The 17,231-nt window shown below is 47.2% G+C and overlaps 2 protein-coding genes across 7 annotated transcripts in view; both read right to left on the reverse strand.

Moving 5' to 3' along the window:
- Nucleotides 1–3,675: 3,675 nt before the first annotated feature.
- On the reverse strand, nt 3,676–5,566 carry LOC141989756 (uncharacterized). The gene is made up of 2 exons (XM_074956679.1): nt 4,764–5,566; nt 3,676–4,196 (listed from the first exon to the last, which is right to left on the reverse strand). Exons 1-2 carry the CDS (start codon nt 5,344–5,346, stop codon nt 3,676–3,678), a joined length of 1,104 nt encoding a protein of 367 aa, XP_074812780.1. The 5' UTR covers nt 5,347–5,566.
- Nucleotides 5,567–15,221: 9,655 nt separating this feature from the next.
- Nucleotides 15,222–17,231, reverse strand: part of MED6 (mediator complex subunit 6) — a 32,907-nt gene continuing 30,897 nt past the window's right edge. For all 6 annotated transcript variants that reach the window (XM_074955571.1, XM_074955574.1, XM_074955576.1 and 3 more), the window contains exons 7-8: nt 16,314–16,341; nt 15,222–15,649 (exon numbers count right to left, since the gene is read on the reverse strand). In XM_074955571.1, the coding sequence (XP_074811672.1) occupies nt 15,519–15,649; nt 16,314–16,341 (159 nt within the window). In that variant the 3' untranslated portion in view covers nt 15,222–15,518. The remainder of the gene's footprint in view (nt 15,650–16,313; nt 16,342–17,231) is intronic.

A 17,231-nucleotide genomic window follows, 5' to 3' on the forward strand; every position in this document is an offset into this window, starting at 1 on the left:
GGGTATGTCTACGCTACGGAATAAGGTCGAATTTATAGAAGTCGGTTTTTTAGAAATCGGTTTTATATATTCGAGTGTGTGTGTCCCCACAGAAGTGCATTAAGTGCATTAACTCGGCGGAGTGCTTCCACAGTACCGAGGCTAGAGTCGACTTCTGGAGCGTTGCACTGTGGGTAGCTATCCCACAGTTCCCGCAGTCTCCGCTGCCCATTGGAATTCTGGGTTGAGATCCCAATGCCTGATGGGGCTGAAACATTGTCGCGGGTGGTTCTGGGTACATATCGTCAGTCCCCCCCTTCCCTCCCTCCCTCCGTGAAAGCAAGGGCAGACAATTGTTTCGCGCCTTTTTTCCTGAGTTACCTGTGCGGACGCCATACCACCGCAAGCATGGAGCCCGCTCAGGTAACCGTCACCGTATGTCTCCTGGGTGCTGGCAGACGCGGCACGGCATTGCTACACAGTAGCAGCAACCCATTGCCTTGTGGCAGCAGACGGTACAATACGACTGGTAGCCGTCCTCGTCATGTCCGAGGTGCTCCTGGTCGCCTGTGTGATCAGGAGCGCCTGGGCAGACATGGGCGCAGGGACTAAATTTTTAGTGACTTGACCAGGTCATTTTTTTTAGTCCGGCAGTCAGTCCTATTGAACCGTCTTATGGTGAGCAGGCAGGCAATATGTCCTTCTGCACCGTCTGCTGCCAGCCAAAGATGTAAAAGATAGATGGAGTGGATCAAAACAAGAAATAGACCAGATTTGTTTGTACTCATTTGCCTCCTCCCCTGTCTAGGGGAATCATTCCTCTAGGTCACACTGCAGTCACTCACAGAGAAGGTGCAGCGAGGTAGATCTAGCCATGTATCAATCAGAGGCCAGGCTAACCTCCTTGTTCCAATAAGAACAATAACTTAGGTGCACCATTTCTTATTGGAACCCTCCGTGAAGTCAACCCTGTAAGCCGTGTCCTCAGTCGCCCCTCCCTGCGTCGGAGCAACGGCAAACAATCGTGCATCTGAGTTGAGAGTGCTGTCCAGAGCAGTCACAATGGAGCACTCTGATTGGGCTAAAACATTGTCGCGGGTGGTTCTGGGTACATATTGTCCGGCCCCCGTTCCCTCCCTCCCTCCGTGAAGGCAAGGGCAGACAATTGTTTCGCGCCTTTTTTCCTGAGTTACCTGTGCGGATGCCATACCACCGCAAGCATGGAGCCCGCTCAGGTAACCGTCACCATATGTCTCCTGGGTGCTGGCAGACGCGGTACGGCATTGCTACACAGTAGCAGCAACCCATTGCCTTCTGGCAGCAGACGGTGCAGTATGACTGGTACCCGTCCTCGTCATGTCCGAGGTGCTCCTGGCCACGTCGGCTGGGAGCGCCTGGGCAGACATGGGCGCAGGGACTAAATTTTTGGTGACTTGACCAGGTCATTCTCTTTAGTCCTGCAGTCAGTCGTATTGAACCGTCTAATGGTGAGCAGGCAGGCAATACGGATTGCTAGCAGTCGTATTGTACCATCTTCTGCCGGGCAGGCAAGAGATGACGATGGCTAGCAATCGTATTGTACCATCTTCTGTCGGGCAGGCAAGAGATGACGATGGCTAGCAATCGTACTGTGCCATCTTCTGCCGGGCAGGCAAGAGATGAGGATGGCTAGCAGTCGTACTGTGCCATCTTCTGCCGAGCAGCCATGAGATGTGGATGGCTTGCAGTCCTTCTGCACCGTCTGCTGCCAGCCAAAGATGTAAAAGATAGATGGAGTGGATCAAAACAAGAAATAGACCAGATTTGTTTTGTACTCATTTGCCTCCTGCCCTGTCTAGGGGACTCATTCCTCTAGGTCACACTGCAGTCACTCACAGAGAAGGTGCTGTGAGGTAGATCTAGCCATGTATCAATCAGAGGCCAGGCTAACCTCCTTGTTCCAATAAGAACAATAACTTAGGTGTACCATTTCTTATTGGAACCCTCCGTGAAGTCCTGCCTGAACTACTCCTTGATGTAAAGCCACCCCCTTTGTGGATTTTAGCCTCCTGAAGCCAACCCTGTAAGCCGTGTCGTCAGTCGCCCCTCCCTCCGTCAGAGCAACGGCAGACAATCATTCCGCGCCTTTTTTCTGTGCGGACGCCATACCAAGGCAAGCATGGAGTCCGCTCAGCTCACTTTGGCAATTAGGAGCACATTAAACACCACACGCATTATCCAGCAGTATATGCAGCACCAGAACCTGGCAAAGCGCTACCGGGCGAGGAGGCGACGTCAGCGCGGTCACGTGAGTGATCAGGACATGGACACAGATTTCTCTGAAAGCATGGGCCCTGCCAATGCATGCATAATGGTGCTAATGGGGCAGGTTCATGCTGTGGAACGCCGATTCTGGGCTCGGGAAACAAGCACAGACTGGTGGGACCGCATAGTGTTGCAGGTCTGGGACGATTCCCAGTGGCTGCGAAACTGTCGCATGCGTAAGGGCACTTTCATGGAACTTTGTGACTTGCTTTCCCCTGCCCTGAAGCGCATGAATACCAAGATGAGAGCAGCCCTCACAGTTGAGAAACGAGTGGCGATAGCCCTGTGGAAGCTTGCAACGCCAGACAGCTACCGGTCAGTTGGGAATCAATTTGGAGTGGGCAAATCTACTGTGGGGGCTGCTGTGATGCAAGTAGCCCACGCAATCAAAGATCTGCTGATATCAAGGGTAGTGACCTTGGGAAATGTGCAGGTCATAGTGGATGGCTTTGCTGCAATGGGATTCCCTAACTGTGGTGGGGCCATAGACGGAACCCATATCCCTATCTTGGCACCGGAGCACCAAGCCGGCGAGTACATAAACCGCAAGGGGTACTTTTCAATAGTGCTGCAAGCTCTGGTGGATCACAAGGGACGTTTCACCAACATCAACGTGGGATGGCCGGGAAAGGTACATGACGCTCGCATCTTCAGGAACTCTGGTCTGTTTCAAAAGCTTCAAGAAGGGACTTTATTCCCAGACCAGAAAATAACTGTTGGTGATGTTGAAATGCCTATATGTATCCTTGGGGACCCAGCCTACCCCTTAATGCCATGGCTCATGAAGCCGTACACAGGCAGCCTGGACAGCAGTCAGGAGCTATTCAACTACAGGCTGAGCAAGTGCAGAATGGTGGTAGAATGTGCATTTGGATGTTTAAAGGCGCGCTGGCGCAGTTTACTGACTCGGTTAGACCTCAGCGAAACCAATATTCCCACTGTTATTACTGCTTGCTGTGTGCTCCACAATATCTGTGAGAGTAAGGGGGAGACGTTTATGGCGGGGTGGGAGGTTGAGGCAAATCGCCTGGCTGCTGGTTATGCGCAGCCAGACACCAGGGCGGTTAGAAGAGCACAGGAGGGTGCGGTACGCATCAGAGAGGCTTTGAAAACCAGTTTCATGACTGGCCAGGCTACGGTGTGAAAGTTCTGTTTGTTTCTCCTTGATGAAACCCCCCGCCCCTTGGTTCACTCTACTTCCTTGTAAGCTAACCACCCTCCCCTCCTCCCTTTGATCACCTCTTGCAGAGGCAATAAAGTCATTGTTGCTTCACATTCATGCATTCTTTATTCATTCATCACACAAATAGGGGGATGACTACCAAGGTAGCCCAGGAGGGGTGGTGGAGGAGGGAAGGAAAATGCCACACAGCACTTTAAAAGTTTACAACTTTAAAATTTATTGAATGACAGCCTTCTTTTTTTGGGGCAATCCTCTGTGGCGGAGTGGCTGGTTGGCCGGTGGCCCCCCCACCGCGTTCTTGGGCGTCTGGGTGTGGAGGCTATGGAACTTGGGGAGGAGGGCGGTTGGTTACACAGGGGCTGTAGTGGCAGTCTGTGCTCCAGCTGCCTTTGCTGCAGCTCAACCATACACTGGAGCATACTGGTTTGGTCCTCCAGCAGCCTCAGCATTGAATCCTGCCTCCTTTCATCACGCTGTCGCCACATTCGAGCTTCAGCCCTCTCTTCAGCCCGCCACTTACTCTCTTCAGCCCGCCACCTCTCCTCCTGGTCATTTTGTGCTTTCCTGCAGTCTGACATTATTTGCCTCCACGCATTCGTCTGTGCTCTGTCAGTGTGGGAGGACAGCATGAGCTCGGAGAACATTTCATCTCGAGTGCGTTTTTTTTTCTTTCTAATCTTCACTAGCCTCTGGGAAAGAGAAGATCCTGTGATCATTGAAACACATGCAGCTGGTGGAGAAAAGAAAAGGGACAGCGGTATTTAAAAAGACACATTTTATAAAACACTGGCTACACTCTTTCCGGGTAAACCTTGCTGTTAACATTACATACATAGCACATGTGCTTTCGTTACAAGGTCGCATTTTGCCTCCCCCCACCGTGTGGCTACCCCCTCAACCCTCCCCCCTCCCTGTGGCTAACAGCGGGGAACATTTCTGTTCAGCCGCAGGCAAACAGCCCAGCAGGAATGGGCTCCTCTGAGTGTCCCCTGAAGAAAAGCACCCTATTTCAACCAGGTGACCATGGATTATATCTCACTCTCCTGAGGATAACACATGAACGGATGTTGCTTGAACGCCAGCAAACATACACTGCAATGCTTTGTTGTACAATGATTCCCGAGTACGTGTTACTGGCCTGGAGTGGTATAGTGTCCTACCATGAAGGACGCAATAAGTCTGCCCTCCCCAGAAACCTTTTGCAAAGGCTTTGGGAGTATATCCAGGAGAGCCGCGAAGTAATCCTTTCACATGCTTGCTTTTAAACCATGTATAGTATTTTAAAAGGTACACTCACCGGAGGTCCCTTCTCCGCCTGCTGGGTCCAGGAGGCAGCCTTGGGTGGGTTCAGGGGGTACTGGCTCCAGGTCCAGGGTGAGAAACAGTTCCTGGCTGTCGGGAAAACCGGTTTCTCCGCTTGCTTGCTGTGAGCTATCTACAACCTCGTCATCATCATCATCTTCTTCGTCCCCAAAACCTGCTTCCGTATTGCCTCCATCTCCATTGAAGGAGTCAAACAACACGGCTGGGGTAGTGGTGGCTGAACCCCCTAAAATGGCATGCAGCTCATCATAGAAGCGGCATGTTTGGGGCTCTGACCCGGAGCGGCCGTTCGCCTCTCTGGTTTTCTGGTAGGCTTGCCTCAGCTCCTTCAGTTTCACGCGGCACTGCTTCGGGTCCCTGTTATGGCCTCTGTCCTTCATGCCCTGGGAGATCTTGACAAAGGTTTTGGCATTTCGAAAACTGGAACGGAGTTCTGATAGCACGGATTCCTCTCCCCATACAGCGATCAGATCCCGTACCTCCCGTTCGGTCCATGCTGGAGCTCTTTTGCGATTCTGAGACTCCATCATGGTCACCTCTGCTGATGAGCTCTGCATGGTCACCTGCAGCTTGCCACGCTGGCCAAACAGGAAATGAGATTCAAAAGTTCGCGGTTCTTTTCCTGTCTACCTGGCCAGTGCATCTGAGTTGAGAGTGCTGTCCAGAGCGGTCAAAATGGAGCACTCTGGGATAGCTCCCGGAGGCCAATACCGTCGAATTGTGTCCACAGTACCCCAAATTCGACCCGGCAAGGCCGATTTAAGCGCTAATCCACTTGTCAGGGGTGGAGTAAGGAAATCGATTTTAAGAGCCCTTTAAGTCGAAATAAAGGGCTTCATCGTGTGGACGGGTGCAGGTTTACATCGATTTAATGCTGCTAAATTCGACCTAAAGTCCTAGTGTAGACCAGGGCTCATAGACTTTAAGATTAGAAGGGACCTAGTCTGACCTCCTACACATTGAAGGCCACAGAACCTCACCCATCCACTCCTGAAATAGACCCCTAACCTCTGGCTGAGTTACTGAAGTCCCCAAATCATGATTTAAAAATTTAGAGTTACAGAGAATTTTTAAAAAAGAACACATTTCCCCTTTAAGACACATCTGTCAGCCACATCATGATAAGATCAGTAAATGGATTGGAGCAGCAGTTTTACTGTGAAGTCTATTTATAAATGTTTCCATAGGCAGCAAAATAATTTCACCCTTACCCTATCTTGATGCCATAGCATATCAGGAAAAGGTGGTCTTATTTGGGGATCTGGAGGGAAGCCATGGGTGTAGAATATGCTTCTTAGGAAATCTATATATATGAGAAGAACAGAGAGTCAATATCACATCAAAGATCTTGTTCAGACACCAACTGTCTATTTAGGGAAGGCTCACTTTTTTATTTTAATACCAAAACTGATTATATTTTCATCTGTCCTCCCAAAACTATCCATCCACTTGTATTTCAGTTTTGGGGGGCAGGAGGTAAACCTCTTCTGTTTTCCCTTCAAATGCTGGAAACCTTCATCAGTTTCATTTAATGGGGACACTGCACGCCTGGAAATAGGGTTAACAACTGTTTTTGTAGATCTGGCTTTCCAGTAGTGATCAATGTGAGAAGCAGACACACAAATGTTACCCTTCCTGGGATTGAGTTTGTTTGGGGGAAGAGAGAGGGGGAGCTTACACCTGGTTTTAAGCAACCTGCTTTGATAGCGAACAGGCTGTGGAGGCAGTGGGCGCCTAAGTTTCCTTGCCTGGAAGGGAAGGTTGCTAAGATGTGTTGTATGTGAGTGTGATGAAGAGGAAATAGCGGCTCCTAGAGGATTCCTAGAAGTGTTGGGAAAAAGAAAAATATGCAGCCCCCATTATCAATTTTTATTTCAGCTGCACCTAAGAATCCATTAGCCTTATCACAGTAGTGTCTGTAAAGAGGATTCCCCCCATTTTATGATATATTCAGTAAGACACACTGATGCTCAGACTCTCAGTTAAATACACTAACCTTCAATTTCATATTGCTTAGCCACCAAAATAACTATTATGTGAAGAAAGATTTGGAAAGCCAATCTTAAATCTGAATTGTCATTATCTAAGAGCACAGTGGACACAAACAGGGATCATAGATTCCACTGTATAGCTCTCTCATCTTTCATGCAAAACATACATGGTGACTCACAACACAAATTCTGGAGCTACTTGCTCATTTCTCTAACACTTTGTGACATTAGAAATACTGAATGCAGGCTCAAGGATCTTACATTCTGGTACTTAAACACAGTGATGAGCTGCCAAAATCTTAACAACGGGTTCCCTCCTCACGCCACGAGGGGGTCATTGCCTGCCCCCTGGGACTCCTGCCCCATCCAACCCCCCGGGTTCCTTGACGCCCCCGCCCAGGACCCCTGCCCCATCCACCCCCCTCCCCTGTCCCCTGATTGCCCCCAGAACCGGGCAGGAGGGTCTCGTGGGCCACTGTAGTGGGTGCTCACCCCACCCCTAAGAGCCAGAGGCACCTGCCGGGGGGCGAGGTGGGGAGTCCCAGAGATGCTTACCTGGGGCAGCTCCCAGGAAGCATCTGGCAGGTCCCTCTTGCTCTTAGGGGCAGGGGAGTGTAGCTAGAGGGCAGGGAGAGTGGCCACTCCCCCACTGATCACATCAAAAGTGGCGCCTTAGGCGCCGACTCCCTGGGTGCTCCGGGGCTGGAGCACCCACGGGGAAAATTTGGTGGGTGCAGAGCATCCACCAGCAGCTCCCCACCCAGCCCCAGCTCACCTCACCTCCGCTCCGCCTCCTCCCCTGAACACACCGCCCCGCTCTACTTCTCCGCCCACTCCCCCGGCTTCCCGCAAATCAGCTGTTCGGCGGGAAGCCTGGGAGGGCTGAGAAGCAGGTGGCGGCTTCCTGCTCAGGCCGAGGGTGGCAGAGGTGAGCTGGGGCAAGGAGCGATTCCCCTGTGCGCCCCCCACCCTTGGTTACCTGCTGCAGCGTGGGCGGCCCTCCTCACACCCCCCTGTCCCAGCTCACCTCCGCCTTCCTGGGCCTGAGCGGGAAGCCGTGGCCTGCTTCTCAGCCTGCCCCAGCTTCCCGTGGGAACAGCTGATTCGCGGGAAGCCTTGGGGGGCGGAAAAACAGAGTGGGGCGGCATGTTCAGGGGAGGAGGCGGAGGTGAGCTGGGGCGGGGCATGGGGCAGGGAGCTGCCGGTGGGTGCTCTGCATCCACCAAATTTTCCCCTTCGGGGCTCCAGGGCTGTGGAGCACCCATGGAGTCGGCGCCTAAGGCACCACTTTTGGCCGGTTAAATTTAGAAACCCTTTTAGAACCTGTTGTCCCTCGCGGAACAACCAGTTCTAAAAGGGCTTCTAAATTTAACAACCGGCTCCAGCTCACCACTGCTTAAACACCACACTTACAGGTACGTTTAAATACCATATAAAGATAAACTTTAGAATCTCACACTAAAAATATCATTACTGACAAAAGAACAGAGACAATTCTACATAGTTATTTGAAAGTACATTACTTGGAGTTTAACTGCACTATCTGATCTAATGTCACTTGAGAAACCTATCGAAAGCGAATTTGGTTGGTAAAATAATTTTGGGAGATCACTTGAATGAGAGTAATAGGGTTTGAAAACATTTCATTAGAATCTTGACAAGTAAACCCGGCTTCTGGAAGTCACTGGCTAAGAAATTAAAGCGCTCACTGGTGGAAATGGAAGCTCTCTTCTGCTTTAATATAAAGTACACTTTTGTTTTACAGACTGAACGTTCTTAAAAAGGGACCATTTTCACAAAATGGACATGTAATCTAACTCCCAGTATTACCAGGCTTGTAAATTAGAATCATTAATTGGCCCTGCAGGAGCTTAGATGCTGGCACTGTAAATTAGGCTGCCCACTCACTCCAGACGTGAACTTGGATGGGTCACCGAAGGGATACTCCAGGGCAAATGAAAAGGGTTGGAAATACAATTACTGTATTAGTACTCCCCCATGTCACATTTTCAAAGTGGCTACATACATCTCACTCCTACCCAGAAGTAAAGGAACAGAACGGCAGCCAAGCATGGCTAGGAAGAAGAAAATACAAGATAAAAGCAGCTGTAATGACACTCAGATTTAATTTAGGGCTCCACCCTGTGCTTTGTTTCTTGGGTAAACGGGACTACAAATACTGTTACGGGAGAACATGTCACCCAGGTAGCAAGTGCCTTTAGTTATTAAACTGTGACATAGGAATTACTATACTGGATTGGACCAGATTTCCTTCTAGTCTGGTATCCTTTTGAAAGTGGCCAGTACCAGATACTTCAGAGGAAGTTATAAGAACCCCATGGTAGGCAAATGTGGGGTAGTCTGCCTGCCTCCCCCCCACTTTTAGGTTTCTGCCAGATCTCTACATTAGAGATTGTGTTAAACCCTGAAGCATGAGATTAAATAATTCATTTTGAATGTGACTGCTTTTATTGTCACTTTGTTCTTGTGTTATAAGACCGAGAACAGAAGCTTCTGATTTATCTTCTCTATTCCAGTCATTATTTTATATACTTTTGTCAAGTCCCTTCTTATTCATCTGCTTTCTAAGGTAAACAATCCTGGTGTTTTTAATGTCACTTCCCATGAGAGTTTTTCCAGGCCCCTAATCATTTTCATTTCTCTTCTTTGAGCTCCCTCTACTTCCTTTTTCAGAGGGTGACCAGTATTGCACATGCTATTCCAGATGAGGCACATAATTTATATGATGGCATTATGATTTTTCAGTACTGTTCTCTATCCCATTCCTTATGGAGCCAAACATCCTTTTTGACTGCAGCTGTACATTAGGCTGTCTACAGTGATTCCCAGCTTCCTTTTCTCAGTTTATAGTTAATTTAGATCCTTGCTGTGTGTATGAGTTAGTTCCCGCCCTCCAATGTGCTTTATTTGTATTTATCAACACTGAATTTCATTTCCCAGTATGTTGCCCATACACCTAGCTTGCTTATGTTTCTCTGAAGTTCCTCATAGTCCTCTCTGGTCCTAACAAATAAGCTTGTGTCATCTGCAGATTTTGGTACTTCACTGCTTACCTCTCTTCCAGATCATTAATCAACGATACATAGTAGGTAATCTTGAGGTAACCTTTAGCCATGATGAAAACTGACCCACTCTTGCCTGTTAATTTTGTTTCATTAAGAGGGCTGTTTTTCCACTGGAAATCAAGCAAGCCCACAGTAGCTTAACAGCTATACCAGCCCTCATCCTAACTTACTTATATTGCAGCAGGCAAACAGGGCAGTCATTCATAGGGCAATTCCCCAGTATTACAGGATGGCTTTTACTGGACCATATGGTACAGTACAGCTTTCAAGCCAAACCATAACCTCACGATCTTTGGGTCCTGGCAATGAATATAAAAGCCTTAAAAATTTACTGTAATTTGTTTAACATTGATACAAATATTTGTATGTAAATACAAAGATTTACATTATATGATGGGATGCAAAAGCTGCCAAGAGCAATCTGTCTATAGTAGAACCAAACCAAATAGGTAAATAAAAGAGGAATGTGATAAATCTAGATAGAAGATAGAATATACATTTATTTATACCACACAGAGGGAGGAAAAATCAAACGCCACTAATATTCACAATCTACATCCCAAACCATGATATAAAATGAACTGTATTCTGAGCTTGTGGTTGTCAGTAAGCTCCACCCATACTAATTATATTGTTTCCATAGTAACTAATGTATTTTGAAGTGGGAAAATGGGAAAGGAAGATGGGAGTAGGACAGAAATATAAAGTGTAAATAGGATGCGTAAGGGCTTACTGTGCTATTCAGACTGTATTGCCAGAAGCCATAACACAGTCTAGCCAAACTTGTGACACTACCACGCCATCATCTGTTCCACATATACAGTGCCTCCCTCTTGTGCATTTCAAATTTGTTCCCATCGTTTTAATTAAATGATGGATTATCTTGGTACATAATCACAGCTAGCTTGCCCAGCTCACAGTAGTATTTATGATTTGCTTCTGTGAGGTGTTGACTACTGATTTCCCACTGGTTTCAGAGAGGAGTTGAAGATGCTCAGCACTTCTCAGCAGGATGCAGGCGTTAAGTCTGTAACAACTTTTAGTGGTCTTCTCCAGGATCTTCGTTGGATTATTTCTCATTCTAAATTTTGGCTCATTTATTATAGGCAAGGTTAGTAACACTGCTTAAGGTTGTCTGGCACTTCCCATTACAAAACCCTGTTTCCAGCTGCTTCTAATTGGGGCAACCTTTAACTGTTTGAGCTGTAATTTTCTAAGACAGAGATCTGCTTCAGGCTGAATTTCTCTGGAAAATTTCAGCCCACAATTCATTTCTTTCCAATACGGTTAGAGAAAAATAGATTTTGCCTACATTGAAAAAATCTGGCAACCTTTTTCAAAATAGCTGTAGTGTCCCCTTGCTTTGAAATATGGATATGAAATTTGGTAGGGAAGGACCTTTGTCAGGGCTAAGCCTTTTGCCACCCCATGAAAATTTGCAAAGTTATAAACTCTTGAAAAAATCACAGTTCACACATGCTCATTAGAGACTTCCTAGAGCTACTCAGCTAGATTCCCCAAATATTGTCTGTACCAAGTATGCTCTAGCCCAGGACTGCTGGGAGATGAGCAGGATTTTTACTGCCACTGCTGCTGTGGGCTAGGCTAGCCAGGTCTGGGCACTGAAACTTGAAAACAGGGCAACTCTCTCCTGTGCTCTCATTGTTCCTCATGCTGACACCAGGGAGGAAACTGCCTGACTCAAATGCAGAGGACAAGAGCTAGATCTGGGCAGGGGAGGTGGATTTAGACAAGCAGTTTTGGCGGGGGGTGGTAAATGGGAAACTGGGAGTTGGAGGGGAGGGAGGCTGGGAACAGGAATCAGTGGGGTAAGGGAAGGAGAGAGATCTGACAAGGAGCCAGGGTGAGGGAAGAGACCTGGGACTGGGATGAGAAGCCTGAGGGTAGGAGTTTGGGGCTGGGATGAACTGGCGGGGATCCATGCAGTGGATCTAACAGTTCTTACCCTGCCGACGAACTGGTGGGGTGGTATCAGTATGAATCCACATGATCACATTTTGGAGTGTTCAGTTTATTTTTAAAAACACTTAGCTACAAAAATATCCCAAACCCTATGTTAAAAGAGCATTAAGTTTGCAAAGTCAAGCACTCAAAACTTAGGAGATGCCAGAATTTAGATTGCTTGTGCGACCCTAATTCAGTCACCCATGTGCACACAGTATTCCACGATTACATTTTTTTTCCCACAGGACCCCGGACTCTGTGCACAGAATGTAGCCACTTGGGGGATGGATCAGGTTTGTGTAGAGAAGGAGTCTCTCTCTAAGAGCCCTGTTCACCTGTCGCAGAAGCTGGAAGACACGTAGTGAATAGACAGAGGATTGCATCAAAGTGGAATAAATTCTACTGTGCCTTCTAAGCATCCCACTATCCAAAGTAAATCTTCCAGTACATGAAAAAGAACCACAAATCCTTCTGTTGTTGAATTAGGTTAACTGCATTCACTTCTTTAGGTATGTCAACCCATTTAACAAAAGTCTCCAAAATATGTTTCCAATACGGCAAGGAATAACAAACCTCTCTCTCTTTAGCATTAGTTCTATCATTTTAATTAGAAGCTCATGCTAGTTTGAAGTATCCATGTTAAAGAAAAAAAAAAAGATTGTTAGGAAGTGTAACAGTCTAAACTCAACCCAGGTTGAATGGAGTTAATGAATTTGTCCCAACTACCACTACATCAACATGCCAATTTTATATCTATAGATATATCAACAATGCAACTATATTTCCCTATATATCCTAACACAGAGGTGGGCAAACTACGGCCCGTGGGACCGTCCTGCCCCTCCCCTGCTGTCCCCCCTTCCCCCCAGCCTCAGCGCAATGCACCGCCAACGCTCTGGCCTGCCGCTCCTGCCGGGCAGGGCAGCGGCATGGCTGCGAGCTCCTGCCGCTCTGAGCGGCGAGGTAGTGGTGGGGGGTTGGGTAAGGGGTAGGGAGTCCCGGGGGGCAGTCAGGGGACAGGGAGCAGGGGACAGTTGAATGGGGCGGAGGTTCGGGGCGGGGGGCAGTCAGGGGATGGTTGGATAGGAGGTGGGAGTCCTGGGGGGCCTGTCAGGGGGCGGGGCTGTGGATAGGGGTCGGGGCAGTCAGGGGACAGTGAGGTTGGATAGGGGGTGGGGTCCTGGGGGGTGGTCAGGGGACAAGAAGCTGGTTGGATGAGTCAGTGGTTCTGAGGGGGGCAGTTAGGGGGCAAGAAGTGGGAGGGGGTGGGGTCCAGGCTGTTTGGGGAGGCACAGCCTTCCCTACCTGGCCCTCCATAAAGTTTCACAACCCAGATTTGGCCCTCGGGCCAAAAAGTTTGCCCACCCCATCCTAACATATTGAATACTAAAACCTTAGATTACCAGACAAAATCATATAGGTCAAGACAGTGTCATATGATCCTAAATATTTTCCATTATTTCACTGCTATCCAATCAAAACTGATCATCAGTTACTGACAGCGTCCCATGCCTCTGATAGCCTAGAGCTGAGAGAGAGTGTGTCAGGGTTCCCTCCCCACTCTGAATTCTAGGGTACAGATGTGGGGACCCACATGAAAGACCCCTAAGCTTATTTCTACCAGCTTAGGGTAAAACTTACCCCAGGCACAAACTCTTTGCCCTTGGAGGGTACGCTGCCATCACCAAATGATTTAACAAAGAATCAGGGAAAGGACCACGTGGAGTCCCTATTCCCCCAAAATATCCCCCCCAAGCCAGTGGCATAGCTGGGGGGGAGCAGGGGAGCAGCCGCTCCCCACTGAGCACAAGTGGCGCCTTGTCAATGTCTTGGCGCCTTTTAAATTTTCCCCTGCAGGCACTTTTATTCACCCGGCGGCGCTCCGGGTCTTCGGCGGCACCTGCACTCGCTCCGGGTCTTCGGCGGCACCTCCAGTGCCGAAGACACCCGGCGCGAGTGAGAGCCTGCTGCTGGAGAGCCGCTGGGTGAGTAAAAGCGCCACAGCGGGTGGTGCCTTTTTTTTGGATCGCTCCCCCGTTCCCTCCACCTGGCTCCGCGGCTGCCCCAAGCCCTTACACCCCCTTTCCTGGGGAGGCTTGAGAATAATATCCTAACCAATTGGTTACAAAGTGATCACCAACCCAAACCCCTGGGGTTTAGGACCATAGAGAAATCAGTCAGGCTCTTAAAAGAAACATAACTTTATTAGAAAGAAAAAAGGTAAAAGCAGCACCTCTGTAAAATTAGAAGGGAAGCTAATCTCACAGGGCAATCAGATTTAAAACACAGCAAATTTCCCTCTGGGCAAAAACTTTAAAGTTACAAAAAGAAAACCAGGAATACACCTTCCTCTCAGCACAGAGAAAAATCACAAGCCAAAACAGAAGTAAACTAACGCATTTCCTTGCTAGTACTTACTAATTCTAATGGAATTGGATTGCTTGCTTTCTTGATCTCTCTCCGGCAAGCACACAGAACAGACAGACAAAAACCTTTCCCCACCCAGATCTGAAAGTAATTTGTCCCCTTATTGGTCCTTTTGGTCAGGTGCCAGCCAGGTTACCTGAGCTTCTTAACCCTTTACAGGTAAAAGGATATTGTGCCTCTGGCCAGGAGGGATTTTATAGTACTGTATACAGGAAGGTTGCTACCCTTTCCTTTATACTTATGACAGGGAGTCTGACACTACAGCCCATCCAAGCACACTCTAGCTTGCATTAGAGACATTTAAACTTTGTCCATTATTTAGGGCACTTGTCCTTGCTCTTCTGCTGTTTAGTATCTTGTCAACTACACTGTAAGAAGACTAGGAAGGAGAAAAGAAGTTGGAAAATCTTTTTCCTCTCAGAAAACAGCTAGAGTGATCCAAAACAATCACAATCTTAAGTAAAGACCAAGAAGGGCAAGCGATTTCAAGGACAGCTCTATCCAAACAAATGAGACACACAGGCCAGTGATTCTTTTTCTTTAAGTGAAATGGGATAGCATGGTAAGTATGAAGGCAAAAATATTTTAAAAGAATGAGAGCAAACTAAAGGTTGACAGCCAATTACATGGATTCAGCCCTGCCAGTTACCCAACTTTTTTGATCTATATCCCAGCATTCTAACAGGCAGAGCAGTTTATAGCAGGCAGTGTAAATCCTTTAATGCCATAGGAAACACTCACCTTCCTCAAGAAAGGTTAACATGCATAATATCATGGTATACCCTGACATTCAAGTGAAATCCACTACCAACACACACAGCATATTCAGTAGCCATTTCCTAGGTAATCAAGAGAGTAAGCAAGAAAGGCACTTCAACAGCCAAATGTTGGTGTACCAAGAACTCAACTTTTTATTAAAAAGTTCCCCTTTTTACATAGAACACACAATTACCAGAGGACATGAAAAAAAAAAAAAGGGAGTTTTACAAGGAAGTTGCAAAACGCATTCATGTGAAATTCAGTCAGACGCTAACATCCAAAATGGGGAGAAGGCTGAAAAATCCCCTCCCGGTGCAGCTCAAGTCTTTCCATTGGCAGCTTTTTAATAGGTTTCTGCTGAGAGAAGAAGCTGTTGCAAGGGGCTTTAAATCCTGCAATGTCACAATCCTGAACGTTCAAATACAGATAAGGGGGAGTAGGAGTCACTTGCAAGTTCTTCTCCAGACGTTGAATCATCGAGATATGGAATTGTCCATCCCTTCACTGGAGTCTCATCCGTTTCTCTGGGGGCCCTTTAGTGCCAGCACTCTGTTGGGCATTCTTTACAGTCTCCTTCTCCTCTGGCTTTATAGCTTCGGGGGCTGGTTCTGGCTCCTTCTTGATCTGATCCACTTAATAAAAAACAAATCATCAAATAAATTATAACTCAGCATTAAGGGTTTTACATTTCTTTTCAAATTCTTTTCAGGTTGTTTTGAAAAGATAATGGAGTTTAAGAGAATAGAAGCCAGTCAATACTTGTGCAGGAGACATTCAGGGCTAGATTCATGGCTGCCACGGTACAGGGACTGGGAGGAGAAACCTTGCAGTTTCCCTATTCTGAGGTTGCCGAACACCAGCACAACCCCCTCAGGCAGTCCTTGAGGTGCCCTAGCTTGCAGCCCTCCTGCAATGGCCCTGGTGCAAAATCACCACGATGCAGAATCAACCTGGCCATTGGTCTCCCCAAGAGCATCTCCTGATTTGGGGCCTCTTGGCTCAGCAGCTCCCTTAGAGGGGTGGGGCCTCTTGCACAGGGGACAGTCTCCAGAAGGCAAGGGGTGGGATGGGACATCATACAGCCTAAGCACAGAGGTGAAGTCCCATCCGGCACCTAGAAAAATTAGGCCCATATTGAGCCTGATTTTGCTCTCATATTAGTCAATGACAAAACTCCCAACAATTTCAGCAGCAGCAGGAGTGAGCCCATTAGTTAGTTCAGCCTCACAACTGAACCTATATCACACCTGGATTTGGGCTCCTTTTAAAAATCTTGTAATATGTGAGATCTCTTACCTGCGATGGGCTTTTCTCCAGGCTTTTGCTATCAAAAAAGAAGAAAAGAAAGTCAGATGAACTGGAGCTTTGTTATTATCATCCTTTGCTAGCACTGACTAAAATATCATCTTTTGCTGTATAATACTTTTAGCAAGAGGGCTTCTGAGGGATATCAATGAGGAAAGGCCTCACATGAATCGGAACATCGTGGCGATGTCAAACAAGAGAAGAGTGACGAGCAAGTCTTCCAGAAGCACTAATTAAATTCTAATCCATATGGAAAATTAACAGCACACAAAAATTAAATGTTTTATTCTCCAGTCATGCAAAGAACCTTATCCCTTCCAAGTCATTAATGCCTGTTTTCCTTGGCTGTAAAATATGGCTCAAGACGTCTGCATATCCACCAGTGCAAAAGAGAATCAAATTTTGTAAAGAACAGAAAATAAGTTCAGACCATTTGAATCTAGAGCTACTCTTTTGACCCATGCAGTTAGCTAATATTTGGGGCTTTGCAGGGTAGTTTCATAGGACATCCCACATGAATTATGCTCTCTCTCTGCTCAAGCCTTGACTATGACTGTAATTAATTATTTTTGGTAATTTCATTTATTTGCTTGCAGTCTTGTTACTCTTTGCAATGATCTGATCAGATAAACCACTAAAACAATGGGCAGGGTCAATATTCATTTCTTGATGTAAAATGTTGCACAGCATTGCTGCAACTGAGTTGCATCCCACTCCAGAGGTGGCTATATTTCAGTTGAGGTTGAAGTGATTCCTGTGTATCCTATTACCTGCCTAACATGAATGGTGTAATTAATTTTTGTAAAATATTTAGACCTTCCGATGACAGGTTCCATGAAAGTATTATTCTATTTCAATACCACTTTAAGAATTTGAAATGCACTTCCCTACCAATGCAGTTCTTTCCCA

This window comes from Natator depressus, chromosome 6, assembly GCF_965152275.1.
Source record: "Natator depressus isolate rNatDep1 chromosome 6, rNatDep2.hap1, whole genome shotgun sequence".
Classification (NCBI taxonomy): Eukaryota; Metazoa; Chordata; order Testudines; family Cheloniidae; genus Natator; species Natator depressus.